The sequence below is a fragment of the Tupaia chinensis genome, unplaced genomic scaffold (assembly GCF_000334495.1).
Source record: "Tupaia chinensis unplaced genomic scaffold, TupChi_1.0 Scaffold000455_1, whole genome shotgun sequence".
In the NCBI taxonomy this organism is placed as follows: Eukaryota; Metazoa; Chordata; class Mammalia; order Scandentia; family Tupaiidae; genus Tupaia; species Tupaia belangeri.
Window position 1 is genome coordinate 505,374 of NW_006159963.1, and position 26,406 is coordinate 531,779.

At 42.5% G+C, this 26,406-nt stretch overlaps 1 protein-coding gene across 1 annotated transcript; it reads right to left on the minus strand.

Moving 5' to 3' along the window:
* PSMD5 (proteasome 26S subunit, non-ATPase 5) lies at positions 1 to 26,406 on the minus strand. Its single transcript, XM_014590514.2, has 12 exons — positions 26,359 to 26,406; positions 26,162 to 26,322; positions 18,247 to 18,391; positions 16,569 to 16,682; positions 15,741 to 15,869; positions 13,786 to 13,899; positions 13,044 to 13,051; positions 12,642 to 12,775; positions 9,846 to 10,037; positions 6,673 to 6,782; positions 5,621 to 5,761; positions 1 to 912 (listed from the first exon to the last, which is right to left on the minus strand). Exons 1-12 carry the CDS (start codon positions 26,368 to 26,370, stop codon positions 655 to 657), a joined length of 1,518 nt encoding a protein of 505 aa, XP_014446000.1. The 5' UTR covers positions 26,371 to 26,406; the 3' UTR covers positions 1 to 654.

Consider the following 26,406-nt stretch of genomic DNA (forward strand, 5'->3'; position numbering starts at 1 on the left):
ATAATTTTAAGATTCCCTACTACTAATTATTTGAAGACTATGTCCCAGACTTCAACAGTGGAAGAAGGGGAAAAGGACAAAAAGGAAAACTAACACAAACAAAACCAAAAATGGGACGATAATTCGAAACAATTTGGTTCCACTTAATTTTAAGTATATATATATATGTTTTAGAAGAATTATATTTAACATTATTTATTTATTTACATTTGAGAAGAGAGGGACAGAGAGAGAGAGAGAAAGTGAGAAAGCAAGCCACCAGGTCCGGGACTCAAACAGTGGTCGGCCATATGGGAGCCCAGCATCCTTAACCACCACGCCATCTGCTGGCCCCTGAAGTATATTTTTAAATAAGACTGTATGTGCATGAAAATTTCTGAGACGAACAATACTTTCATCTTGTTACAAAGACTAAAGTGGTCAAAGGAATCTGAAAAACACCGTTAGGGCCCAGTTTGCCTGCTATAATGTATTCCAAACTCCTGGCTCCACTTTGAATTTCAACAGAGAAGCCAAACAACATTGGCTGCTGAGATGCTCCACGATAAATGTGGGAGGAAAGTATTTGGTGAAATATAGACTCAGTGGATGCAAACACCTTAGGAGAGGTTCTGGTCAAAACATGGCTCTTCTCTATGAAGCTTCTAGAAGAAATCATTCAGCTCCTTCTACTGCTGTCGTGGAAACAGGTTTCACATAGTATGGGCCTTCGCTCAGGTAAGTTCTGAGCCTCAAATAATTTGGGTTCCCAAAGATTTCTGCAATTGTCTTAGAATTGGCAAGTGCTTTTACCAGTTCATATTTGGCGTCCTTTGAAGCTTTGTCATGTTCCACAGACCGGTCCATCACATATTCTACAAAACCTGGACTGTTAAACATGAGTTTCTGAGCCCAGGGTTGGTTTGCGATGGCCTGAAATGGAAGGTAGAAAGAACGTAACTCCTCTGAATCTTAAGTTTGTCAATGGAATAACACGACACTTAGAAAGAAATGTGATCATGTGAATCTTGGAAACATAAACTTTTGTCCAAATAAATTCTCTCCTATGAATCTAATTTAAGAGAATAATTCTAAATATTGGGTCATCAGGAAAGTCATGACACATTTTTTTGCATAGAAACTTTCCCCACGACACAATAATAAAAAGCTTTGTATATAAAGATGTTTATCGCTGTGTAAAAGTCACAATATAAGTGTCTAATAATGGAGGAATGGTTAGGTAAATTACGGTAGACAGCAATCAAAAACAAACTTTAAGGCTAATGGGGCCAGCAGGTGGCATGGTAAAGGTGCTGGTGGCATGGTGAAGGTGCTGGTCAAATCTGTGGTTCAAGTCCCAGACCTAACATCTTGAAGAACACATTGGGTGCCTGTGCACATGTGCCCCAAATCCTGAAACAAGAATGGCGAAGGGGGGGCGGCAAGTGGCATGGTGATTAAAGGCGCTGGTCTCCCACATGGCTGACTGTGGTTCAAGTCCCAGACCTAACATCTTGAAGAACACATTGGGCGCCTGTGCACATGTGCCCCAAATCCTGAAACAAGAATGGAGAAGGGATTGTGGAGTAGCTATCATCCAAGGGGGTGATTTCTCACTTTCTTTCTCTCTCTCTCTCTCTCTTTCTCTCTCTCTCTCTACCCCTGGCAGCAAGTACAGGTACCCTATGGCAAAAATCTAAAAAGAATAATGTTTACATGATCAGCAGGCAACATGGTGGTTAAGGTGCTGGATTCCACATAGCCAACTCTGCAGTTTGAGTCCCAAACCTGGAGGCTTGTGTGTATGCATGCCCAACTCGCAGAGAGGAGAATGGAGAAGGAACTGTGTAGCCATCCCCCCCCTCGCCCGGGGGATGATTTCTCACCTTCCCTCTCTTTCTCTCTCTCTCACAAATGCACATGCCTTATGGCAAAAAATCTTAAAAAAAGAGAAAACTTGACAAAAAATAGATAATGATTTAGGTAAATCTGTTACGTGAAAAAAAAAAAATAAATACAAAAACAGCTCTAAGTTATACACAAGGCATGATTATAGTAGTGGAAAAACAAAAAAACGATAGGAGACTACCCTGAAGACACTTTCATACAAGTGCACAAGATGGTATTTTCAAGAATGTTCATCGCAGTGGCCACCAGGTGGCATGGTGGTTGAGGCACTGGACTCCCACATGGCCAACCATGGTTTGAATCGCAGACCTGGTGGCTGGCTTTCTCGCTTTCCCTCTCTCTTTCTGTGTGTGTCTCTCTCTCATCAGATTAAAAAATAGTAGTAATAAAATGTAATAACTTCCAGGACCAGCAGTTGGCATAATGGCTATGTCGCTGGACTCCCACATAGCCACCAGCAGTTTGATTCCCGGACCTGGTGGTTTAAACTCACGCTGGGCACATGTGCATGTGTGCCCAAGATCCCAAGAGGAGAATGGAGGAGAAAGGATTGCAGTGTGGCCATCCCCCCTGGGGGGGTGATTTCTCGCTTTCTGTCTTTCTGTCTCTCTCTGTCTTTCTGGTGAATGCAAGTACCCTATAGCAAAAACCTCTCTCTCTCAAAAAAGATTATTCATTGCAGTGAATAGATTTGTATCTATTTGTAATAGATTCTATCTAAATCTTCATTTATAGCAGAACAGCATATTGTAGCTATCTAATAAAATACTTTCTCACTGCCTATTTTTTAAAAACCTTTATTTTTATTTATTTATTTTAATTTGACCAGAGAGGGAAAGAGTATGAGAGAGAGAGAGAGAGAGAGAGAGAGAGAGAAAGTGAGAAAACAAGCCACCACATCTGGGACTCGAACCATGGTCAGCCATGTGGGAGTCCAGTCTCCTTAACCACCATGTCACCTGCTGCCCCTCTCACTGCCTATTTTAACACAGGTAAAATTTAAAACCAATGTAGAAGAGAAAAAGCAAATTACAGAATGATATGAACAGCATGATACCATTTACAAAGCTTAAGAATAAATAAAAAAAAAACCTATGCTGTATTTTGTTAAGGATACATACACTCTGTAGCAAAAATATGAAGTCACGTGTGGGCCTGGAAACCCTGAATTCCTGACAGTACAATGTTCAGAGAAGAAGAGAGGGTAATGGGGCAGGCAGAGGTCACAGGGTCTGACTCTACGTTTGAAATACTGCACCAAAATGTTGGGTTTGGAAAAGTCATCATGCATTTTGGCACAGAAAAATACATCATGACTTTTCCAACAATCCAATATATAATACAAAATACATAGGTAAAAACAACAACAACAACAACAACAACAAAAACACAACAAACAGGTATGGATTTATGCGATTTAAAAAATTTCTACTTCTGGGACCAGCAGTTAGCGTAATAGCTATGTAGCTGGACTCCCACGTAGTCGACTGTGGTTCACGTCCCAGACCCGGTGGCTTAAATTCACGCTGGGCGCGTGTGTGTGCATGCCCAAGATCCCAAGAGGAGAATGGAGGAGAAGGGATTGTGGTGTGGCCATCCCCCCCGGGGGGTGATTTCTCGCTTTCTGTCTCTCTGTCTGACTCTGTCTGTCTGGCGAGCGCACGCGCCCTATGGCAAAAAACTCTCAAAAAAAAAAAATTCTACTTCTCAGTCTTGCCCAAGTTTTGAAATAACAAAGAAGCAAGTTTTAGAATGTTTTCTGAAAACCTTCCTACTATTTTAATAAAGAACAAGTAACGATCTAGTCTATGGTCTAGTTTCTTCCTCTCGAAATGTGTCCCCAGACCAGCAGCGTCAGCATCACCTAGGAGTTCGCTAGAAAGTCAGAGTCTCAGGCTCGACCCCAGAACTACTGAATCAGAATCCACGTTTTCACAGGAAGTTTAGTGAGAAACACTGACCTAGTTAACAACAGCCATTTAAATATAAAGGGTAGGCAGAAATAAAAATAGCCGTTCCAATCAGCAAATAAAAACTTATTTCTAACACAGCGGCCAACTAAGGAGAGAATAAGGTATAACAGATGAGCAGAAACAGAATGAACAAATAACCCACGGCAGGAGCCTAAGTGGCCATCTCACACCATGACCGTTTAGGCAGAGCAGCCTAAAACACACTTTCTGAAAGATGATAGGAATGTCTGTATCTTTCAAGACCCAGATGATGTATCTCATTTTTAGGAACTGTCTCTCTCTTGTCCCCTCCACTCTCCTTGTTCCTGCTCAGTCTAGGCCAAGTATGCTGCTGGAGTTCTCATTTTTTTTTTTGGAGAGGTTTTTTTTTGCTATAGGGTGCGTGCGCTTGCCAGGCAGACAGAGAGAGACATAGAGACAGAAAGCAAGAAATCACCCCCCGGGGGGATGGTCACGCCGCAATCCCTTCTCCTCTCGGGATCTTGGGCACGCACGCACATGCGCCCAGCGTGAGTTTTAAGCCACCGGGTCTGGGACACGAACCGCGGTCGACTACATGGGAGTCCAGCAACATAGCTATTACGCTAACTGCAGGTTCCCTAGAGTTCTCATTTTTGATGATATTACTAAAGTGATTGCCACACTTCCATGAGCCAGGCCATGGTAGGTGCTAGGCCTACAAAGATAAATATGGTTGGGGACCAGCAGGTGGCGTGGTGGTTAAGGCGCTGGACACTCCCACATGGCTGACTACGGTTCGAGTCCTGGACCTGGTGGTTTGCTTTCTCACTCTCTCTCTTTCTGTGTCTCTCTCTGGTCAAATTAAAATGAATAAAATAATTATTTTTTAAAAAAAGATAGGTATGGTTCCTGCTCTGAACAAATAGTATTTAAGTGACAAGGTTCAATAAACATTTTTTGACACAATATAATAAATAGAATACAGAGGTAGAATCCATACCAACAGCTATAAATGTAAGTAACTATTCAATTATATTTATTGCCTGTTTCCCTCAACAGACAGGAAGCTACATGAAAGAAAAGCCTTTATGCGGGACCAGCAGTTAGCATAATGGCTAAGTTTCCGGGCTCCCCAGTAGTTCGAGTCCCGAACCTGGTGGCTTAAACTCACACAGGGCACAATGTGCATGCGTGCCCAAGATCCTGAGAGGAGAATAGAGGAGAGACTGCAGCGTGGCCATCCCCCCGGGGGGTGATTTCTTGTTTTCTGTCTCTCTGGCGAACGCATGTGCCCTGTAACAAAAACCTCTCAAAAATAAAAAAAAGTCTTTATGCATTTTCCTCCTCCTCCGTTTCAGAAAAGTATATTTGAAGAGATACCTGAGCTGCTCCTTGCAAAGTGAGTAAGAAGTTAACCAGGAAAGGGAAGGAAGAGAGCTGGATGCAGGGAGCATGGCAAAGGTCCAGAGATTTGAAAAGAGCAGTTCGGTGTCACTAGAGTATGAAGTGCCAGAAGGGGAATGGCAGGAAACAGGGCTCGGGAAGACCAGGGCTGGGTCAATAGAAGGTGGCAGATAAGGAGTAGGTTAATTCTCTGGTCCTAGATCACTGTCCAAGCCTCAAACAGCACCTAATGTCAGTCTGTTTGCACAGCTGTCTTCCTCATGAGTCTCTGGGTAGCAGAAGGCAGAAACTACAACGCACTGTCTGCCCCCAGCATGGCCCAGAGACTGGCTTATTCTGAGCACTCACTTCTAGGAGAGTCCTAGAAGGACCCAGGACGAGAAGAGAACACCCACCGTGAACACTTTCAAGGCAGCACAATGCAGTTCAGGGAAGGGCTGATTACTGATGCCACGGAAGAGCTCCAGTGGGTCCCGAGACAGAGAGGAAAACCAGGATTCGGTCATCCTCAGGAGGTCATCAGTCTGCTGCTCGGGCTTCAGGACAGAAAAGAGAAATCGCATGACAAGGTTAACATACTAGGAGAAAGTACCTACCCGGAAGCCAGGAAACCATGGGCTGTGGCAGCCCTCTGTCTTTTATGTGCTGTGCGACGTTGGCTAATTCTTTTTTTTTCCTTCCTGGAGAGGTTTTTGCTATAGGGCGTATACGCTCGCCAGAAAGACAGAGACAGAAAGCGAGAAAACACCCCCAGGGGGGTGACCACGCCGCAATTCCTTTTCCTCCACTCTCCTCTAGGGATCTTGGGCACGCATGCATGCGCACCCAGTGTGAGTTTAAGCCACCGGGTCCGGGACTCGAACTGCAGTTGACTACATGGGAGTCCAGCAATTTAGCCATTATGCCATCTGCTGGTCCCGTCCTTGGCTACTTCTGAAGCACTCTTCTTCACACCCAGTCCAGACCTTTTCCAGTTTCTCTCTCTCTTTTTTTTTTTTTAAATTATTTATTTTATTTTGTATTTATTCATTCATTATTCATTATTATTTTTTTAAATTTGACCAGAGAGAGCCAGAGGGTGAGAGTGAGAGAGAGAGGAAGTGAGAAAGCAAGCCATCGGATTCAGGACTCGAACCCTGGTCGGCCATGTGGGAGTGTCCAGCACCTTAACCACCACGCCACCTGCTGGTCCCCTCTCTTTTTTTTTTTAAAAAAAGAGAAAATCTCCAGAGTCTCTTCAGTTCTAACACTGTATGACTCCACTTTAACTTAAAAATGTCACTAGTGATAATATAATGAGGGTTATCTTCTTTCACTAAAAAGTGAGAAAGACAGCACAAACTCGGTCCATATTTGCATTAAGGTACTCAGTATTATATTGACCTAAGATAGACTTATTCTCCCAAATACACCCTGCTGTCTTTCATTAATTTCCCAGTTTACTCACTGGTAACAACAGGAGAGCTGAAACTGCATCCAAACATCTGATTTTTAGCTCCGTCGAGGCATTTTTTGCTTGATGTCCTATTCTCGTGAGCAAGCGTTCAAAGCGAGTCCCTTTGAAAGATCACAATGAGTTTTTTTATTGTGGTAAAAAGCTACCGTTTTAACCGTTTTCTGGCGTACAGCTCAGTGCCAGTAAGGCACAGCAGTTTTACCACTTTACATCTCAACAGAAAGCATAAGGGTTACAATTTCTCCACATAATAACATTTGTTATTTTATGTTTTTAAAAGGTTATTTATTGGCGCCAGCAGGTGGCATGGTGGTTAAGGTGCTGGACACACAGGGCCAATCGCAGTTGGAGTCCCAGACCTAGTGGCTTGAAAAATCACACCAGGTGCATGAGCATGTGTGCCCCAAATCCCAGAAAGAATGGAGGAGAAGGGACTGTGGTGTGGCCATCCTCCCCGGGGGGTGATTTCTCACTTGCCCTCTTACTGTCTCCATCTGTTTCTCTCTGATAAGAGTGAATGCTCAACAGCATGCATGCATAAATAAATAAATAAATTTCTTCCATGAGTGAGATAGACAGACAGACAAAAAGACAGAAAGATAATCTCCCCAGTAAGACAACCTCTTTTTTTTTTTTTTGGTCTTAAACTGCCAGAGGATGCAAGCTTTTGACAGAGACAGACACACAGAAAGAAAGGGGGGAAGAGCGATGGGAGGAGCAGGGGAAAGCACTCCTCGCCGCGGTGTGGTCATGCCACAATCCCTCTACTACCTCTTTCCTCTCCACCCTGTTGGAATTTGGGGCATGCGTGCACATGTGGCCTGTGTATTTCAAGCCACCAGGACTGGGATTCAAACTGCAATCAGCCTGTGGGATTTGACTTAACCACTCGGCTATGGGGCTGGCTTCTGAACAAGGCCCTGAAGCAACAATTCACCTACATCTTTAGCCAGCCCTGGACCACAGGCACACATGTGCCCAGGATACGCAAGGAGGTCTCTGGATCCAAATCTAGGACATTCCCAAGTAGGTCAGCCTCAGAGAGAGTTGTGTTTTGCACCAGTGTCTGTACCCCTCCTTTTTAATAGCCATCCTAACGAGTGTGATATGAAAATGAGATTCTTGGAAGTATTCTTTCATCAACTGTGAATCTTACCAACCTAAGTCAACACAAAAACAAGCATGTAGTCCAGAGACCAAATGACAGGCCCCAAACACACAATCATACAAAATGCAGCATAATATAAGTACAGGACGAATCAAAAGACCTGGATTTGAGTAGCAGCTGCCCCACCCTATATGATCTTAGAAAATTTTGGGACCAGCAGACAACATAATGGTCATGTTGCTGGATTCCCACATAGTCGACTGTGGTTCAAGTCCCAGACCTGGCAGCTTAAAGCTCAGGCCAGTGTGTGTGCGTGCCCAAAATCCTGAAAGAACGGAGGAGGAAGGACTATAGTGTGGCCTTCCCCCCTGGGTGGTGATTTCTTGCTTTCTGTCTGGTGAGTACACGTGCCCTATAACAAAAAACTCTTCCAAAAAAAAAAAAAGGAAAAGGAAATTTTCTTAACTTTTCTGAGGCTCAGCTACCTTAGCTGTAAAGTGAGAATGTCAACAGTAAGCTCTTTGCAGAATTAAAGGATTATGTGTCACCAGTAAAAGTACTTAGAAAACTACTTATATTAAGGATATTAGTTGTGCTAATGATTAGCACATTCGTTTTTAGCATATATTTCACAAGTTTTTTTAAAAGAATTATTTAATTTTATTCATTATCGTTATTATTGTTTTGTTTTGTTTTAAATTTGACCAGAAAGAGAGAAAATCAAACAGTAAGCTGCCAGGTCAGGGACTCAAACCACAGTCAGTCATGTGGGGGTCCAGTGCCTTAACCACCACACTGCTTGTCAGCCCCCTTGACAGGAGTTTAAAGAACAGTGCTGCATATTTTTTCTTGTGTGGAATTTGTCATGTTCAGATATTAAGAAATATACTGTAAGAATATTTTTTTAAATATTTCAGTCAAATTATTTTATTTAACTTTATTTACTTATTTATTTATTTATTTAAATTTGACCAGAGTGAAAGAGAGAGAAAGAAAGAGAGTGAGAAAGTGAGAAACCAAGCTGCCAGGTCTGGGACTTGAACAGTAGTCAGCCACGTGGGAGTCCAGCCCCCTGTAGGAATATTTCTTAACATAAAATCTTATAAAATTGTTTCCTTTCCTTCCTTGACATTACAAATACAAAACAAAATTTCATTAAATATTTATAACCTAAGATGTAGTTACACCTTTTTATAAATGAGAAAATGGCCTAGAAAAACGAATGGAGTAAGTAAAGTTCAAAGCTAAGCTGGTGTTAGAATTGGGCCATTTTGTACCATGATTACAGTTCGAGGAAGACATACAAAGGACATAGTGTTTGGTCCAAATTGGTTGGTAGAACTTTTTTTTTTTGAGAGAGATTTTTGCTATTAGGGCACATGCGCTCAGTAGAGACAGACAGAAAGCAAGAAACCACCCCACAGGGGGAATGGCCATGCCACAATCCCTTCTCCTCTTGGGATTTTGGGCACACATGCACACGTGCCTGACGTGAGTTTCAAGCCGCCAGTCTGGGACTCGGATCACGTTTGGCCACATGTGAGCCCAGTACCTTAACCACTACACCATCTGCTACCCAGGTGGTAGAATTCTTAATGATGACAAGTAAGAAAGAATTTCCAGTAGTGGGACCAGCAGTTAGCATAATGGCTATGTTGCTGGACTCCCATGTAGTCGACCGCAGTTCGAGTCTCGGGTCTCAGACCCGGTGGCTTAAACTCATGCTGGGCGCATGTGCATGTGTGCCCAAGATCCCAAAGGAGAATGGAGGAGAAGGAACTGTGGTGTGGCCATGCCCCCTGGGGGGTGATATCTCACTTTCTGCCTCTCTGTCTCTTTCTGGTGAGGGCATGCTTCTTTAGCAAGAAACTCTCAAAAAAAAAAAAAATTTCCAATGATGAGACTCTTAAAGATGAGTTCAAAGTCATGGATAAGAGGACTGCCACCCATAAAAGTAATTTTTACAATGTATCAATACCAATAAATGAACTTATACATTGAGCATCTGTCAAAAATTGAACTGTCCTTAAAGGAAGCCAAGACAAGTCATACCAACCTGTTTTCTGTAAAACCTGCTTTCCTTCAACACTGGATCCGAGAATTCCAATTGTGTCTACTGCTACACCAATCATTGTGGGGTCCTGGCTCTCTGCCATTTCAAAGACTTTTTCCACAAAGACAGGATAACGCTCACAGATCTGTTGAGGACTATCCATGATCGCCAAGTTCCCAAAAAACTTCACGAATCCTAAAAATATTTACAAGAATACATTTCTTAAAACATTTATTTTTTATTTTGAATTTGACCAGAGAAAGATAGACAGAGAGAGAGATAAAGTGAGAAAGCAAGCTGCCAGGTCCGGGACTCAAACCGAGATCAGTCATGTGGATGTCCAGTGCTTTAACCACTATGCTGCCTGCTAGCCCCCACAAAAATACCTTTTAATAGAGGAGCAAGATAACAAAAACTGTGGGTTCTAGGTTTTCTTTTCTTTTTTCTTTTGCTAGAGTACACATGTGCTTGCCAGAGAGAGATAAAGGAAAAAGCGTCCTCCATGGAGAAGGGTCACATTACAATCCCTTCTCCTCCATCTCCCTCCCCTCCTTTTAGGGCTTTGGGCAAGCACATACACAGGCTCTGTATGTTATGTTTCTCAAGCCACCAGGTCAGGGACTCAAACCACACAGTTGGCCATGTGGATCTGGCTGCCTTAACCACCAGGCTACAGAGCCTTTCCCAGGGCCTATGTTTTCACAGTAACAGTAATAACCTGCCAGCCAAAAGCAGGACAGAGGTTAGGGTAGCGTGTTGTCTGGAAGTTAGAGGCCATAAGGAGACATCCTAGGCCCTGCAATGTATAGTCCTGAGAAATGGATAACCCCGTGGTGTCAATGGAGCTGGGAGCTGGGTCCAAACACTGGAATGTTGTCAAATGCAAGAAGGAGAGCAAAGAACAAGGGCCAATGGATTCAAACTTTAGGAAAGCCAAGTTTGGAGTCATTATTTGGAAAGCAATTTTAAACAGATATGTTCATCAATAATGTAAGTTCAACTACCTAAAGAAAAAATAACTCTGGCTAGGGTGGTCTTATATAAAGATTCCAACTCAGAAATTGGATGAATCTATGAAATACACTGTGTCATTAGTACTAAGGTTTTTTCATTGCCAGTAGGTACATGTGCCTGCCAGAGAGATAGAGAACTGCAGGGAAAGGGGCAGGAAGAAAGTACTCCCAATGGGGCATGTCATGCTGCAACCCCTTCTCTTCCATTTCTCCATCTTTTTGGGGTTTGGGGCATGCACACACACATGCCTCCTGTGTGTGTGTTTAAGAGAGATTTTTGCTATAAGGCATGTACACTAGACTGAAACAAAGAGATAGAAAGACAGAGAGAAATCACTCCCCAGGGGGAATGGCCATGCTGCAGTCCCTGCTCCTCAGTTTGCTCTTGGGATTTTGGGTGTGCATGCATATATGCCTGGTCCTGAGTTTTAAGCCATCAGGTCCAGGACTCGAACTACGATCGACTACATGGGAGTCGAGCGACACATGAGTCCAACAACGTAACCATTATGCCATCTGCTGGTCTATGTGTTTTTTTCAAGCCATCAGGGCCGGGATTCAAACCCATGCAGTAGGACACATGGTATCTGGCTCCCTTAACTACCTGGCTATGGGGCCAGCCCTGCATTAGTATTTGTATTTACTTTAAATGATCTTCAAAAGAAAGCTACGCTACTGTCCTAAACAGCACTAATTTTTCCAGAAAATCAGAGTCAACAGTCCATGATTCCCAGGATAATAGATTCTACCTTTTTAGGGACAAGCCCCACCGTGTGTCTTTTTATTTTTTTCAAAATAAAAAAATTGGATAAATACAATGAAATAATTTTAAGGAGTTTTAAGTATTTTATTGCTTTTAATTATTTTTTTAATTGACAAAAATTATATTTATTTATTGTGTTCAACATGTCTTGAAACATGTACACATTACGGAATAGCTAAATTGCTAGTTAATATGCATTACCTCATATATTAATTTTTTTATAGTGTAATACTTAAAATCTACTCTATTAGCAATTTTCAAGAGTATTGATATATATATTTTTTTAATGTCAGAATGGGGGCCAGCAGATGGTGTGGACTTAAGACACTGGACTCCCACATGGTTGATTGTAGTTTGAGTCTTGGACCTAATGGCTTGCTTTCTTGCCTTCTAGGTGCCTTAAACCAACAGAAATGTATTCTCAGTTCAGAAAACCAAGGGCCAGCAGGTGGCATGGTGGTTAAGGACTGGACTCTCACATGGCTGACCACAGTTCAAGTCCCAGTCCTGGCGGTTTGCTTTCTCACTCTCTCTCTCTCTCTGGTGAATGTATGTGCCCTATGGACAAAAATTAAAATAACAATAAATAAAATCAAATAAATAATTATTTTAAAAACAGTGAAAAAATAAAACTAGATTAATAATTCTTAAAAGAAAAGATCACATGGTCTTCACATAGAGAGAATTTAACTCTGTTTTTCCTATTTGGATACCTTTTCTTTCTTTCTCTTGCCTAATTGCTCTGGCTAGGACTTCCAGTATTATACTGAATTGAAGGGGTCAGAGTGGGCATCCTTGTCTTGTTTCTGCTCTTAGAGGAAAAGCTTTCAATATTTCACTGTTAACCACCAAGCTACCCGCTGGTCCCTGAGTCATCCTTTTAAGGTGCTATTGAATCTAATGGCTGTGAATATTTTCTAGAAAGAATTGGCTCTAAGAAAAATAATCCTTGGCTTCTCCTATCAGAGATAACTCACAAACAAAACATGTACCATCATTTCCATAGGCATCAATGTTTCTTACCTGGCAAATAGAAGCTAGAGAAAGGGTCTGAATCGGCCCCAACGATTATGTTAGAAATCTGGTCAATTACTCCTTCTTGAGCGAGGTACTGTCGTCCATGATGAGTATATGCCAGTGAGGTCAGGACCCGGTGGCTTGAAAATCATGCCGGGCGCCTGTGCATGTGTGCCCAAAAGTCCCAAGAGGAGAACAGAGAAGAGAATGCGGCATGGTCATCTGGGGAGTGTGGGGAGATGCATTTTCACTCCCTCCTCCCCCTCTGGCAAGTATACATGCCCTCTAGCAAAACAGCAAACTTAAAAAAAAAACAAACAAAAAAACTATAAGGTAATCAGAAAACAATTTAAGATAGGGAAAACCACACACACAGATATATACATATACACATATACACACAAACACATACACACCTAACAAATACGGTAACTATAATGCTATTATAACAGCGAAATACTTTAAGTAAACCAAATGCTCCACAGTGCGGATATATTCGTAAATGGTACAATTTCAACAAGACATTTAGCAGCTATCTAAGGCAATCAAGAAGTAAGGGGAATGGGCGGCTAAAAGAAACTGGAATTAACATTCTTTTGAGGATTTATGTCAGCTATTGTATTGGTTTCTGTGGTCAATTCACTTAATCTTCATAGTCTCTTCTTTATGGTTGTTAATGTTCTAAGAGATGGGGAAACTGAGATGTAGGAAACTTATAATTTGTCCAAGGTAAAACAGCGAGTAAGTTGTAGAAAGGTATGCAAGCCCAAGTCTTCCTTATTTTCAAAAGCCCATATTTTTTCCAACATGCCACAGAGCTGTTATTTTATGCCAAAAATTACATACAATAAAATGTTACATAAAATGGAATGGCAGATATCATGTGATTGCAACTTTTTAAGAACACACATGCCTAGGGGTAGAGAACAGTCATAGAAAGTAACCGACTGTCACATGGGGCCTGCGAAGTTCCAACAGGTTGTCATGCTATACCGAGGGCACTGTTCTATGGCCCTTTCTCTGGACACATGCCAGTCATGAGACTGCAACCTGGGCACAAGATCTAACACAGAAGATCATGCCAAGTCCCAAGGTTGTATCCTGGCCCTCTAAAAGAGGACATTTCCCTTTGAGAACTCTCTCAGCCAACACACCTGACCAGCACATCCTCACCAGTCAGCTCTCTCAGGAGCTGGGTTACCAATCCACTTGTGGTACAATAGTTTAAAGATTCTGGTGATACAGAAGAAATCTCCACAATGAGCTGAAAGAAAAAATAGAAAAAGGAAAATGGTTTATAGCCCCAAACCTGTTGGATCTCATTGTAAGTTAAATGTATTACTAGAACTAGGTCATTTACTTGATTGAATTCTTAAGAATACACTATTTGTCTTTATAATTAAAAACTTCATAGGAGAAGACACATAAGAGATTATCTTGGCACAAAAATGTTCCATTATAACCAGAGGTATTGGCATTTTTCCTACCCAAAGGAATCATCAATCAGCGTACAAAAGCCTGAGTTAGCAACATCAGATGATCAAAACCACTCATTTTTCTTGTATCCTGCCCATCATTCATTCACTTACTTATTCAACCAGTGTCCTGATGGTTTACTGAGATCTAGGAAGGTATTAAAGGGTTTTTTATACAGAGAAGTGACAGAAGCGATTTGAGTTTTTAAAAGGTCATTGGGACTGCATAAGATAGACAGACTAGGGATGACAAAAAATGGATGAAGGGAGACCACTTGAACGCAAATACAGTAGTCTAGTAGGTTGGTCTAGGATGGTGCTGGGTATACCAAGAAAAATGCCCGGGTTTAGTAAAACAAACATGATGTGATGACCAAATGGATATGTGGCAGGGAGAAGAAGACCTCACGAAGAATGAGTTTGAGGTCTCACTCCTAACTACAGGAACTACCGGCACTGGCCAGTCTGTTGCTGCTGTGTATCAGGAGCACGGATAAGTAAGAATAGGAATTCAGTTTGAACATGAGTATGAAGGGCTTAGAATACGTTCAAAGGGGCGAGAGTAAGCAGTTGGATACGAAGGGCTGAGCTCAAAAGGTAAGCCTGAGTCGGACGTTACGATTGAGAATCATCATCACCTAGGTAAGAACTGAAATCTTTTTTTTTGAGAGTTTTTTGCTATTAGGCGCGTGCCCTCGCCAGACAGACAGACAGAGAGAGACAGAGAGACAGAAAGCGAGAAATCACCCCCCAGGGCGGATGGCCACGCCGCAATCCCTTCTCCTCCGTTCTCCTCTGGGGATCTTGGGCACGCATGCACACGTGCCCAGTGTGAGTTTAAGCCACTGGGTCCGGGACTTGAACTGTGGTCGACTACGTGGGAGTCCAGTGACATAGCCGTTACGCTAACTGCTGGTCCCAAGAACTGAAATCTTAAGATGAATAAAACTGTCTATGAATGAGTACAGGCTATTGTGAGATCAGAGTCCGTGACTTCACCTTTATGAACTCAAAAATGAAAGGTTCTATACAGGAAAACGAAATAGCTAGAGAGGCAGAAGGAAAACCCCGGTAGTGTGGTATTCAGACATGCATGGGGAGAAAGTGTTCTGAGGGGGAAATCAGACTGCAGGGGATTCCATTTTGAATATTCAACCTATTAAATATGTGGCTTTTGGTCAATTACTCCAACAGTGAAGTTAATGATTAATAACGAACCAGGTTTACTGTGAGAATTCAAGATGACACACGTGAGGCTGTTAGCATAGTGCTCAGTACAAAGCTCACGCAAATCGCAATTCTTCTCCTTACTACTATTACAAATTTTTCCCAAGTCTGCTTTCGATAGTATTTTTTCTGTTCTATTAGGTTGCTGGAAAAGTCACAATGCATTTTTGCATAGAAAAACACAGAAAGATATGCCATGACTTTTTCAACGATCCAAGAGTACATACACCACACCATTTATATTGCTTACACGACTGCTGGGAACGCATCTCCAGCACCTAGGGTAAGGCCTGAAACTGATTATGTATTCAATAAGTGCAGGTTAAAGAGCCACCTTGCCCTTTAATGTAAGCCTTAATTGCATTCTGCTTTGTAAACATCAGAAAGCGTGTTTTAGTCTCACCTCATACACCCTGTACCGAACAATGTCATTTGTCTTCATGACATTTTTCAAATCATCTAGCAGATTGCTTTCAAATAAAGCCTCCAGTCCAGCTTGGGTCAGTGATATTCTTGACAGGGATTTGATAGCCTTATAAGGAAAGAAAATATCCCATAAATCACAAAAATGCAGAATTCTTACTATCTACTGCGTAAGAATGATATAAAAATTAGAACATGGAACACGACTTTCTCGATGCACATTCACTGTCTCAGCTATCACTATTTATAGTCGGAAAGGACATATGGTATTCCCACTGGGATACAGATTATGTAAGTTTTGTATCTTATCAAGCAACCCTGTGTAAGCTCTATATTGGATACTGTAGATACGTGTGTCTTAGAGAGATTTGGGTACAATTTTTTTTGTTTTAGAGGTTTTCACTATAGGGCGCGTGTGCTCGCCAGACAGACAGAGACAGAAAGTGAGAAATCACCCCCCAGGGGGGATGGCCACGCCGCAATCCCTTCTCCTCCATTCTCCTCTCGGGATCTTGGGCATGCACGCACATGCGCCCGGCATGAGTTTTAAGCCACCGGGTCCGGGACGCGAACTGCGGTCGACTACGTGGGAGACCAGCGACATAGCCATTACACCAACAACTGGTTCCCAATTGGGTAGAATTTGTTTAACAACCATTTAGGTAGTCGATACCATTTACATAAGGTTGCAACCCAATGACACAAGTTCCCTATTTTAAACTTCACCCCTTCATCAAAAAGACCTTCATTTGTCTCTTAGGACATGAACGTCTCTGCATGTTTAAGCTGGGGATTCTAGCAGACTCACCGCTTTAGCTACAGAGAGATTCTCTCCACCAATACAATAAACAATTTGTTTCAGTAATTCACAATTATTCAGAATCTCAGTAACGGCATCAGAATTTTCAACAATTCTTCCAACCTGGGAAAAAAGAAGCCAAAAAGCAAGAAAATGATTAGAAACACTGTTCCAAGGCAGGGCAACATGTAAAACTACAATGGTCAAATATTCTCACTGTGTAATTATTTCAGTAATTAGTAAATACAGTTATAGGACAAGTCATTAAAAATTCAAATTGATCTGTGCCAGTCCCATAGTGCAGCAGTTAAGGGAGCCAAATCCTACATGGTCAAATGCAGTTCAAATCCCACTCTGGTCACTTAAAAAACACCAGGGCACATGTGTGTGCATGCCCCAAATTCTGATGGAATAGATAAATGAAGAAGAAGGAACTGTAGTGTGATCATGCCCTACTGGGGGTTGGGGAGGAAGAGGTGCTCTCTCTTTCTCTGGGGAGTATGTGTGCCCTTTGGGTAATTAAAAAAAATGTTCAAAGTAACCCAAATTCATTAAAACTAAGCACATACATGGTATAGTTGAAAGAAAATAGTGAGTTTCAAGTTGAGGTAGTTCAACAAGTGAAAAATATACAAATCCCAGTTCTGTCAATGTTTAGCTGCATCGACCTTGGGCAAATAATTGGGTTGTCAGAAATGTCATGACAAATTTTTCTTTCTTTTTTTTTTTTTTCGTTTTAAGGAATTATTTTATTTAACTTGATTTATTACTATTATCATTGTTATTTTCCAGTTTGGTCAGAGAGAGACAGAGAGGAAATGAGAAAGCAAGTCACCAGGTCCAAGATTTGAACCGTGGTTGGCCATGTGGGAGTCCAGCGCCTTTAACCACTATGCCACTTGCTGGCCCCTGTCATGACAAATTTTTCTAAGCAAAAATGCATTATGACTTTTCCGACAATCCAATAAGTAAGTTCTTTGAGTCATTCTTATCTGTCAAATGGGAATATAATACTTAATTCCAGTTATGAAGATCAAATGAGTTTAAATAGCTAAATCATCCACTACAGTGTCTGGCACATAAATGGTCGATGAATAAAGTGACACTGTCCCCCTCTTTATTGAATAAAACTTTAAGAGGAGGAAAGGAAAGTCATAGTTGAGGATGTATTAGATTAACTCTAATATTTCAACAAAATAATCCTTAGCGGCAGCTCTTCATTCAAACAGTGCCCTGTCCCAGTTACCTAGCTGAAAGTTAATGTCTTAATTTGCTGCTTTAGTTACCTTTACAACACTTGGTTCATGGCACTATCATAAGACCTAATAGGGCTGAGTAGCTTTTGAACACATGCAAGTCTTTTCACTAGTCTAGGAGCTCCTTAAAGAAAAGAAGTTAGTTTTATTTATCTTTGTAACTCCAATAGCATTAGCACAATGCCTTGCACATAAAATAATTCAGTCAGTCCTTGGTGAGTGAATGATTCAGGTGGTAATTAGTAAAACTTACTTTAGTTTGTGTCTATCCCCCAGATCACATTTAGCTAGTCACATTGGAAGAGACCACACACTTCCCACTGACAGAAAGACTGTTTTCTTCATCTCTCTGTCTTAGGCATCTAGTGCAGGTTCCCAGAACAGCTGGTCAATGTCAGTTCTTTCTTACACGTGCCAGTAAACTTTCATACCTGGGACAGAGTGAGGATTTTCACAGAATCATCAGGGTGAGTCAGTCCTCTCTGCAGGTCAGCCCTGAGGTTCCTGGCCACGTGAACTGGCTCCAGAGCTTGGAGCAATCTCTCCAGAATGGATACACATAAAGTTGTCTGTTCCCTAAAGAAGACAGCAGAGATCTCATTAGGACATGTCCTGCCAGATAGCAAATAACAATCCCAAGATATCTGAAGCTTAGTTCCTTGAGGATCTTCTTCATGCAGAAACAGCAGCATCTACTAATGTACTAAACATTTCCTAAATATCTATTATGAGACATGCTTGTACCAGGCTACCAAGGACAGAGATGTATTCTCTTATTTCAAGGAGCTCAGTCTAATGGAAGATACAGAAAAAAGAAAAATTATAGTCAGGTACATGAATACTACAGGCTAGACTTTGAAATGATGGGAACTTAACAAAGTAAGTACCGTGATATGGGGAAGTCGTCCCAGAGGGGTCACATCTAAACTACATTTCACGAAAAAATGGAAGTTATCGATTAATAGAAGAAAGGTGTTCTGGGGAGAGGAGGTATTAGCACATAAAAAGGCACAGAGAAACGAGACAGTTGTATACTTTCATGGAACCTGACAAGTAACTTGATGACTACCAGCTGTAACAGATACAGAAGTCAGAAAGGGGGAGAGCTGCATGATCCTCCAAAACCGGGACACGAACCGCGGTCGACAACGTGGGAGTCCAGCGACATAGCCATTACGCTAACTGCTGGTTCCCCAACAGTTGTATACTTTCATGGAACCTGACAAGTAACTTGATGACTACCAGCTGTAACAGATACAGAAGTCAGAAAGGGGGAGAGCTGCATGATCCTCCAAAACTTATGCTGAATATAAATGCCACTCTAATGTACTGGAAGGTGGGGGTTTTTAAGATGTGATTGGGGGGACCGGCAAGTGGCGTGGTGGTTAAGGCACTGGACACTCTCGCATGGCCGACCATGGTTCGGGTCCCAGACGTGATGGCTTGCTTTCTCACTTTCTTCTCTCTCTGTCTCTCTGTGTCTCTCTGGTCAAATTAAAATAAATGAATGAATGAATAAATGACATTGAATAAAATTTTTAAAAAAAGATGTGATTAGGTAATGAGGTCTCTTTTAAGAGGTGATTAGGTAATGAAGGATCTGCTCTCAGGAATGAATGAATACCATTTTCTCCAGAGTGGGCTCCTGACAGAAGGTAATTGGATCCCAGTTTCTCTCTCGCCTGCTCTCAGGCCTTTCTTCTGTTATGACACAGAAAGAAAGCTCTCACTAGTTACAAACCCTGGCCTGGTCTTGGGCTTTTCAGTTCTAAATCTTTCTTTTTTAAAAAGAATTATTTTATTGAACTTTATTTATTTTAATTTGATCAGAGAGGGACAGAATGAGAGAGAGAGAAAGTGAGAAAACAAGCCACCAGGTCTGAAACTCAAACCGTGGTTGGCCATGTGGGACCCCAGCGCCTTTAGTCACCATGCCACCGGTGGGCCCCTCTAGATCTTTCTTTCTAAATTACTTGGTCTGTAGTGTTCTGTTACAGCAGCAGCAGAATAAGGTGGGCAGATGATAAAAGGGTGTGGTGAATGGCAAAAAGAAACTGGGAAGATGCAAAGAAGCCAGATTCTGACAGGCCTTTTATATCATGCTGGGAATGTAGACTCCTTCCAAAAACAGCAATGGCAAGCCATGGAGTGGGAAAACAGAGAAGGTACAGGGTGAGATCTGACCTGTAGAAACCTCTGTGCATCAGTGTCAGAAAAAGAATTTGCAATCAGAAGGCAGTAATGGAGACTGATGATGAAGGTGTGAACCAGAGTAGCAGGGCAGAGGGAGGGAAAAGATCTAAAAGCCCTTGAAGAGGGAAATTAATCAGAACTTGGCGACTACCAGTTGTAATACAGAAGGTATTTCGAGAACAATGTCTCTTAATAGTATAAGCAAATAGGCTAATATACCATTCACAGGTGTTCACATTAAACTGCCATACCTTTTTAGAAGGTGACTATGCAATATAAGTCAAAAGCCTAAAAAATGAGCATACCCTTTTAAGTCAAGGACTCCATTTTGCATAATGGAGCCTAAAGTAGTGATTACAATGTTTTTACGCCCAAAATAACTGAAGACTCACGTTCACATAAAAATTTGTACAGAATGTTCATACCACTGGAAACAACTCAAAGTGTTCACCAACTGACGAATGTCTAACTGTGGTATATCATACAAAAGAAGACCATTTAAGCCATCAAAAGGAATCAAGTCTTGGGCTGGCCCCATAATCTAGTAGTTAAGGGAGCAGGATTCCACACAGCCCATCACGGTTTGCGTCCCAACCCTGGTGGCTTTAAAAAACATACTGGGGGCCAGCAGGTGGCATGGTGGCTAAGGTGCTGGACTCCCACGTGGTTGATTGAGTTTTGAGTCCTGGACCTGGTGGCTTGATTTCTCACTTTCCCTCTATCTCTGGTAAGCACGCATGCCCTACATAAAATTAAAAATTAAAAAAAAAAAAGCAAATAAAATTAAACAAATAATTCTTAAAAAAAAAAAAAAAAGAAAAGTGAGTACAAATACTTTCATGCTCCCAACAGGACAGAGAAATGGAGATGGAGATGGGGTGGACTGTGGAGTGGCCGAGACCCACTGGCAGAGCGTGCTTTTTCTATCTCTGGTGAACAAAAGTGCTCCCTGCAATCCCAAAGAAAAAAAAAAACCCAAAGGGAATGAAGTACTGATACATGCAACGTGAGTGAACCTTGAAAATATTTTGCTAAGTCAAAGAAGCTCGTCACAAAAGGCTTCCTTCTTATTTTTTTTAAGAGGTTTTTGCTATAGGGTGTGTGCGCTAGCCAGACAGAGAAACAGAGACAGAAAGCAGGAAATCACCCCCCAGGGGGGATGGCCACGCCACAATCCCTTCTCCTCCATTCTCCTCTTGGGATCTTGGGCACGCACGCACATGCACCCGGCGTGAGTTTTAAGCCACCAGGTCCGGGACGCGAACCACGGTCGACTATAGAGTCCAGCAACGTAGCCATTACGCTAACTGCTGGTCCCACAAAAGGCTTCCTTCTGATGATGATTCTACTTATATGAAATGTCCAGAATAGACAGACAGAAAGCAGACTCCTGGTTGCCAGGAACTGTGAGAAGGAAGGAGAGGGGAAAAGGGGAATGACTGCTTATAGGTACAGGTTTCTGTTTCTTCTTCCTTTTTTTTTTTTCTCTTAATTATTTGTTTAATTTAATTGTTTTTTAAATTTGACCACAGGGATCATTTGAGGGAGAGGGGAAAAGGGGAATGACTGCTTATAGGTACAGGTTTCTGTTTCTTCTTCCTTTTTTTTTTTTCTCTTAATTATTTGTTTAATTTAATTGTTTTTTAAATTTGACCACAGGGATAACTTGACCACAGAGAAACAGAGAGAGAGGGAAAGTGAGAAAGAAAGCCGCCAGGCCCAGGACTGGGACCATGGTCGGCTACATGGGAGTCCTAAACCCTAACTACCACTCCACTTGCCAGCCCCCAGGTTTCTGTTTCTTAAAAATAAAAATTCAGGGGACCAGCAGTTAGTGTAATGGCTATGTCGCTGGACTCCCATGTAGTCTACTGTGGTTCGTGTCCCGGACCCGGTGGCTTAAAACTCACATCGGGCACATGTGCGTGCGTGCCCAAGATCCTGAGAGAATGGAGGAGAAGGGACTGCGGCGTGGCCATCCCCCCTGGGGGGTGATTTCTCGCTTTCTGTCTCTCTGTCTCTCTCTGTCTGTCTGGCGAGCGCACGCGCCCTATAGCAAAAAAAAAAAAAAAACTCTCAAAAAAAAATTCAGATTATACATAAAATAAAATTAACCATGTTAAACCATTTTTAAATGTGTAGTTCTGGGTCAGTAAGTACATTCACACTGTTGTGTACCCGTTACCAACATCCATCCCCAGAACCTTATCATCTTCTCAACCTGAAACTCTGCATCCTTAAGTACTCTCCATTCTCCCTACCCCCCAGTCCCCAGCAAGCACCACCGTATTTTTTGTCTCTCTAAATACGACTACTCTAGATAGATCATGTAAATGGAATCATACAACATTTGTACTTTGTGCATGACTTATTTCACTTAGTGTTATCTTCAAAACTCACCTGACTGAACACTTTTTTTTTTTTGCCTTTTTTATTCCCCCCCCAGACTTTCTTTTTAAAGCGGTACACACACTATCCCACTGTATGTGTACACATTTTATCTACCCAGTTACCTGTTGACAGACACCTGGGTTTCAGTGCTTCTAAAAATGTTACCCATTCTGGGCTGGCAGGTGGCGTGGAGGTTAAGGTGCAGGATCCCACCTGGCTGCCTGCATGATTCGCGTTTCAGATCTGGTTTGGGAATCACACTAGGTGTTTGCATGCCCAAAATCCTAAAAGGAGACTGGAAAAGGGGATGGGATTGTGGCGTAGCCATCCCTCCCCTCCCCAACCCCTGATCCGGGAGCACACACGCACCCTATGGTAAAAACGTTTTTTTACGTGTTCTAATAGATGTATAGAATGTCATTCTGATTTCAATTTGCATTTCCTTAATAACTAATGATGTTTAGTATTTCTTCATATGTTTATTTTCTTTTATTTAAAGAGATTTTTGCAATAGGGTGCATGTGCTTGCTGGAGAGAGAGAGATAGAGAGACAGAATGTGAGAAATCACCTCCCCAAGGTGGATGGCCATGCCACAGTCCCTTTCCTTCCATTCTCCTCTCAGGATTCTGCCTGGCTGAGTTTCAAACTGCCAGGTCTAGAACTCAAACTGTGGTCGACTACGTGGGAGTCCAGAAACATAACCATTATGCCATCTGCTGGTCTCCATGTGTTTATTTTCTATCTATATATCTTTTCTGTTTTGTTTTCATTTTGAATTATTTTATTATTTTTAAAAATTTTATTACCAGAGGGAGAGAAAGTGAGAGAGCAAGCCGCCAGGTCTGGTACTCGAACTGCAGTTGGCCATGTGGGAGTCCAGTACCTTAACCATCATGCCACCCGCTGGTCCCCTCCATCTACATAGCTTGTTCCAATCTTTTGCCACCCTCCCCCCCTTTTTTTTAGATTGTTGCCATAGGGTGCGTGTGCTTTTTGGGGACGAGAGAAAGAAAGGCAGAGAAGAAAAGCAATAAAGCACCCCCCCAAGAAGGATGACCACACAGTAATCCCTTCTCCATTCTTTTCTTGGGACATTGGACATTCATGCATGCATGCATGTACACACACACACACACACACACACACAGACCCACACCCATAGTGGTTTTTTGAAGCTCCTGAGTCTAGGACTTGAACTGCAGAGTTAGCCATGTGAGACCCGGTGTGTAAACCACCGTGCCACCTGCTGACCCATTTTGGTCCACTTTTGTGTTTTTAGAGATTTTTTTTGTTATAGGGCATGTATGCTTGCTGGAGAAATGGAGACAGAAAGTCTAGGGGGATGGTTATGCTGCAATCACTTCTCCATTCTCCTCTCAGGATTCTGGGCATGTGCACACGCGTGCACTTGTGCACATACATACATACATACACACGCCTAGTATGAGTTTCAAACCTCCAGGTCTGGGAGTTGAACTGCAGTTGGCCACATCCAGCGTCTTAACCACTGGCCCTCTACTGGTCCCCATCTTTGCCCACTTTTTTAACTGGATAATTTATTTATTTATTTTTTTTTTAAGAGAAATTTTTGCTATATGGATTTGAACCTCAATTGGCTACATGGAGTCCAGTGCCTTAACCACTATGCCAGCTGCTGGTCCCCATCTTTTTTTTTTTTTTTTTTAAAGAGATTTTTGCTATAGGGAGTGTGTGTTAACCGGAGAGATAGAGACAGAAAGATAGAAAGTGAGAAATCAGCCCCCCAAGGGGGGATGGCAACACTGCAATCCCTTCTCCATTCTCTTCTTGGGATTTTGGGCACACACACGTCCCCAGCATGAGTTTGAAGATGACAGGTCTGGGACTCAAACTGTGGTCGACTATGTGGGAGTCCAGCAAAGTAACCATTATACCATCTGCTGGTCCCTCTTTGTCCACTTTTTCTTTTTTGAGAGGTGTTTGCTATAGGGCATGTGCACTCACCAGAAAGACAGAGAGAGAGAGAGACAGAAAGGAAGAAATCCCCCCCCTCCCCCCAGGAGGGATGGCCATGCCACAATCCCTTCTCCTCTTTCTCCTCTCAGGATCTTGGGCATGCACACAGGCACATGTGTCTGGTGTGGAGTTCAGCGACATAACCACTACGCCATCTTCTGGGTCCTACCATTTTTTTTTTTTTTTTTTGTGAGATACCATTTTTTTTTTTTTTTTTGAGAGATTTTTGCTATAAGGTGTGTGCGCTTGCCAAGAAGACAGAGAGAGACAGAAAGCGAAAAATCACCCCCCAGGGGGGATGGCCACACCACAATCCCTTCTCCTCCATTCTCCTTGCGGGATCTTGGACACACACGCACATGCGCCCAGTGTGAGTTTAAGACACCATGTCCTGGACTTGAACCGTGGTTGACTACATGGGAGTCCAGCAACAAAGCCATTACTCCATCTGCTGGTCCCACCTTTTATTGCAAACCTCAACAATGTATGTAGAAACCAGACCCTTGCCTTGGAGATAAGGTATCTGTGCAGATCTTACAGGCGAGGTATGTACTCTGCCCAACTAATTCTCTGCCAGCCATCAGCCAAGCTTCTGTCCTACTTCTATAAATACATAAATTCATGTGTGACCCTGCTGGCCTTCTCCGGGAGTATTCTATGGAAACAAATATTACTGGCAAGTCCTCTCAGATTTGGGGCTTTCCTAGGACAGCTAAGCCCGAATACCAAACTTAAAAGTCATGATTTTACACGGTAGGCAATGGGAAATGAGAAAAAAAAACCTTGAGTCAAATGACCTGAGAAGTTCACTGCAGTGTGGGAAGGACTCACTATAAAAGGAAACTTAGACTAGACACTTACTTCATAGGCAGATCTTAATAATGTTAATGGATTTAATGAAGAGAGAACATTTATGAAAAAGGGAAGAATCTCAAAAGATCAGAGCCAAGAAAGCCCACTGAAATCATCCAGTGTGGACACAGTGGTTCATTACTCTTTCAAGTAGAAAGATCACTTTGAAATTTCTGGGTCTTTAACATTTAAAAACTTTTAAATGATCAAATACAAAGTGTTTTTAATCAAACACCACCGGCCTGCATGTAAGCAAAGGTAAACATTGCTGTGCTGCCACTGTAAGTCCCATGCTCAAATGAATAGTTTCTGCTCTCTCTCTGTAGATTTCCCAATGTTATTCAAGTTATATGAAGGGACTTCAAAAAACTCATGGAAAAATGGAATCGAAGTACGATTTATTTTGGCAAAGACATTGATATTCACGTACAGTTTTTTTTCATAATACCCATTTCCCACAAACTTTTTAAAAGCTCCCCCTTATAATACAGTTGGTGTAGGGGCGGGAGATGATAATCTTTTAAAAAAAAATTCCACGTAATGGAATCATAAACTTCTCTCATTTCTTTTTTTTCATTTAACAACTTATATGAGATCTTTCCACTCGTAGATCTACATAAATTTTTTTAATGGTTGCACAGCCTTACATAGGAATATCTCATCATTTAGAATCCCCTTTTAATGGCTATTCAGATTGTTCCGCATACCATCTGTAGGACTATTCCTGTGTATATATAATAGCACACTTTGTGCCGAGGAGGGCACCCCTCGGAGGCTGGATTTGAACTCCATCTTCCCCCGTCTGTCGTTTCGGTTATTTGCTGCCTACCCTACGACCTCGCCCACGCACCCACCCCCGGCTCCAAACGCGGAGGGTGCCCCATTCCCCCGCTCAAGCCCTGGGGGCGGCTCACCGGTGGTTGTCGTTGAGCAGGGAGAAGAGCGGGCCGAGGCGCAGCTCCGCCGCTTGCTCGCGAAGCTCGCTGAGCGGCACGGCCTGCAGCACCGACTGCAACGCGCGCAGCTCCTCCAGCGGCGCCTCCAGCCGCGCCACCTCCCTCAGCAGAGCAAGCGCCTGCGGCCGCCCCCCCTCCCTCAGCAGAGCAAGCGCCTGCGCCGCCATCTTGCCCCCCTCCCGCGGAGGCTCGGCCGCCGGCCG